The sequence below is a fragment of the Micropterus dolomieu genome, linkage group LG12 (genome assembly GCF_021292245.1).
Source record: "Micropterus dolomieu isolate WLL.071019.BEF.003 ecotype Adirondacks linkage group LG12, ASM2129224v1, whole genome shotgun sequence".
NCBI classification, from domain to species: Eukaryota; Metazoa; Chordata; class Actinopteri; order Centrarchiformes; family Centrarchidae; genus Micropterus; species Micropterus dolomieu.
This window is the reverse complement of record NC_060161.1, coordinates 36,428,314-36,432,228: the sequence shown is the minus strand read 5'-3', so window position 1 is coordinate 36,432,228 and position 3,915 is coordinate 36,428,314. Positions and strand designations below refer to the sequence as shown.

At 44.8% G+C, this 3,915-nt stretch overlaps 1 protein-coding gene across 1 annotated transcript in view; it reads left to right on the top strand.

Annotated features, from left to right (window-relative positions):
* The first annotated feature begins 1,763 nt into the window (after nucleotides 1-1,763).
* The window catches only part of LOC123979967 (low affinity immunoglobulin gamma Fc region receptor III-like), a 3,122-nt gene continuing 970 nt past the window's right edge, over nucleotides 1,764-3,915 (top strand). The window contains exons 1-3 of the mRNA XM_046064078.1: nucleotides 1,764-1,799; nucleotides 3,302-3,494; nucleotides 3,573-3,910. Of these exons, the coding sequence (XP_045920034.1) occupies nucleotides 1,764-1,799; nucleotides 3,302-3,494; nucleotides 3,573-3,910 (567 nt within the window). The remainder of the gene's footprint in view (nucleotides 1,800-3,301; nucleotides 3,495-3,572; nucleotides 3,911-3,915) is intronic.

Here is a 3,915-nt window from a genome sequence, read left to right as displayed (position 1 = left end):
TGCGCTCTGGACTGGTGTGCTGTAATTGTAGCCTCTTCAAACAGACCGGGGTGTGTCCCTGCAATTGTCTTTCCCAATGGCCCATCCTATAGTACAAGGTCCCCAACGGTGCGTATTTTCTGTGGGACCAGTCGCCCTTCCTTATGGCTTATCAAAAGCTGTATCTGTCTTGGTCTCACGAGACAACATTTTGGGGGACATCTGGAAAGAACTTTTGGAGTCTTTTGGCTGTCACATGTTTGTGGATCTCTGCAATGCTGTCCAAACCATAGCAGAGGAGTTGGTGGGATCTGAATGATCTGTTATGGCTTCACTTCTAAGGTTCAAACGATCAGCTGCATCATGAGTTATGTAATTTGTATCTGATGCCAGGTCGATCAAAGTCCCAACTTTTTGTCCTGCATTGGCCGTGACCTCTAAGAGCATCATGATGACTGGCCACTCCACGATTCCATTCTCTGCTAGAAGATTGGGTTGGTTGGACACAAGAGAGGTTCTGGCTATAGTGTTGCAAAGGGCATTGCGACACTTCTCTGCAAGTTCAGGTGAGAGGCTTTTAATGAACTCTTCTTGGGCTTGGGTGTAACGCTCTCTTGTGTCACCTCCCACTTCGCTGTTGTTGGACCTCTGGACTCTTTGGACGTATCAGCTCTCGGGCAAAGATAATAGTTGTGTTCTGCAGCACGCTGTTCTCTGCAGTCAGGCCTCTTGCACAGATACTCTGCGCGCGAAACTTTTGGCAGAAGTATAGCCTTTTCTTATGCTTGCCATCTCCGCAGACCACACATCCTTGAGCCTGGTTGCTCAGTTGGGTGAGAGAGCAAGTAAGTTGCTGGAAACGAGGGAAAAAGCCGAGGTCACGGCACTTCGCGTGTGTGGCTTGAAACGAACAAAGGGTTAGCATTTCAGAACGATGGCATGTAATACTTATTTTGTCTTAGGGGAAGTCAGGTTACATGAGGATAGCTTTGATTAATCCTGAAACAATCTTTGCTCAGGAGCAGGGGAATTTAGTTATTTAACATTAAATTCGAGCTGGAAAATTGCTCGAATAGTATAGGATGACATTTCTTTATCATATCCTTTCTAAAGGAAATGTTAGAAAGTGTTAGGATCAAAGCATTGGTTACAACATAAAATGAGGAAATGTCAGCTGACCTTGCTGAAAAACACTGCCAAATTAACTTATTTAGATTTTTTTTCAACAACAACATGGTAACATAAGTACTCAATGGAGTGGAAAGACCTGTTAAGTAACTTAAAGATTATTTAATTAAATAATATAATGCTTTAAGTTTTGAGGAGACACTCACTTCCTTTGGGGTCTCTTCAGCTGTCTGAGTTGATATCTCACCCCCCCCCCCCCCCCCCCCCTTTTCTCAGAGAGTGAGAAGGAATTTTGAGTCTCCAAATTATTTGATATAAAATGCACAAATCCACACTGTTTGTTCACAACACAGCATAACTTCTGGAAAGGCATGAAGTTGAGGCTTGTTTTTCACTCGCAGGAGGGGTGTGGCATAGCGCTGAATACCGCTGACGTTCACTCTCACTGTCTGCTCTTGAAAGAGGTGAATAACTTCCTTGTCTTGGCTTGATCTCATGGCCAACTTCTCACTGCGTTGAGGAAACACATCCATCCTCCACAACTTCTCCACGAGAGAATAGGCCAATCGGTGATGATGTCGACGTGAAGAGGCACTATGGTGCATCAATAATGTTATTTATGTCTTCAGCTGGGCCTTGTAGAGTCCATCCTAGACATGTTCTCACTGCTGACCCACCAGAAGGGCCCAGTCGTACAGACTCTATGGGTGTTATGAGGTGTGTACAATCAAAGCCAATCAAGAGCACTGTTCTCACTCTGTCCGGTGTCTGAAGCAGCAAACCGGCTAAGTGTCTGTACTTCTACTGCAGTGTTTAAACGGGATGGCTGTGCTCAGCCAGCCCTAGCTGCTTGGCTGTGAATGCACTCTGGATGCACACTTTGGTTCGGCCACAGGGGATAAAGTGGAGGAAACAGCCGCCCCCTGAATCACCTACATCTCCTGTCTGACTGTGCGGGTGGCTTCCCTTGCAGGGCTAACTTCCTTGCTGCTTCATGAAGAAGGATGGTCCGCTCTGGTCCATCATCTATAAAAGCATTTGCTTCAAGTGACCGGTCACCGTTCCTTATGATGACCTTTCTGATCTTCAGGAGCACTTTGCAGTTGTATGTGGGGCGGTCAGCGTACAGGGCTTGTCTAGTAGTGTTCATGAGACAGTTCTCTGCTGTGGCTGTGGCACCCTCTGCTCTATCGTTCACCTCATGCAGCACAAGCAGGTGTTTTCTATTGCATTGTGGCTGGTTTGTCGCAGCCAGCAGCTGAGTTTTTAAGACTACAGAGCAGTCTGTGCTCCAGACAGACAGCTTCCTATTTAGCTGGTTTTTAACATTTGGTTAATGCCAAGCTAGCGTTAGCTGTACTTGTATAAAACATACAGGATGAGATACTGAGGACAGAGATGATTAAATTAACCATTTCTACATGTTTAACGTTACCTTACAGACATGTGGATTGATAAAGTATTGTTTTTTTACTTGCAAAGATTTTATTGCACGTACTTACAGTAACGAACGTAGCTGTCATCAACGTTACAGTAGTCTGGAGCTAACTTAACCCTCACCATATTTCACCACAGCCTCTCGCTCTGCTGCCGCTGTGTGTGTTTAGGAGCCCACAGAGAGCAGGCAGAGACTGCAGCCTGATGATTTTCTTATCCACTGTGTTTCAAATTAAATCAGATTTGACGCCCAAGACATAAAGTTACATCATAGGACCCACAAGTCTCGATAGCAGTATCGATAAGCTCGAACCTTATTGATTTTCGGGTTTTGAGAAATTCTGGAACTGGGTCTCGATCCCCATTCCTATACGTCACCACCCCGTTTTAACAACTAAGCAATTTTTGCAACTTTGAGCACAAAATTAAGCTATTTGGCAAAAAACATTTGGCAAACTATGTGAGTAATCAACATTGTAAGGAAGTGACTCAGAAAAATATGAAATATAGCAAAATACGCTTTAATGTTCAGCATCAGTTTGGCAACAAGTTCAGGAACCTTTACTCAACAAATGAATTGTTAATCACAAGGCTGAGATATCGAGTTTTTACTGTGACACCTGTCTGGTTATTAAATAATTATATAATTAATAATTAATTACAGTAAAAATCCAATAATTCTCCTCCAGCCTCTCTGACTGTGAGTCCCAGCAGCTCTCAGCTGTTTGAAGAAGAGTCTGTCTCTCTGAGCTGTGAGGAGGACGACAGCTCTGCTGGATGGACGCTGAGGAGGAACACAACCAGAGAAACCAGGACTCAGTGTGACGACTGGGGAAGATCAGCTGGTTCTTCATGTAACATCAGCTACATCTTCCCAGTGGACAGTGGAGTTTACTGGTGTGAGTCCAGAGAGGGAGCAACCAGTAACACCATCAACATCACTGTCACTGGTAAGATCAGACTGTGGAGTTAGTGTTGATGAAGCTGTGTGTAAATGATGAAATGCTGTAGTTTGTCTCTGTGTTGAGGTGGACCAGTGATCCTGCAGAGTCCTGTCCTCCCTGTGATGGAGGGACATGATGTCACTCTGCACTGTAAAACAGAGACCCCTCCCTCCAACCTCCCAGCTGGTTTCTATAAAGATGGCTCCCTCATCAGGACTGAGCCTACAGGTCACATGACCATCCACCATGTTAACAAGTCTGATGAAGGCCTCTACAAGTGTAACATCAGAGGTCGTGGAGAGTCTCCATCCAGCTGGATCTCTGTCACAGGTGAGGAGCTCAAAGATAATTCTCAAACTGACCTTGTTTTGTTTTCTACATTGAGTTCAGCAGGTTTCAGGACAGCAGAGATGATTCATGATGTGAC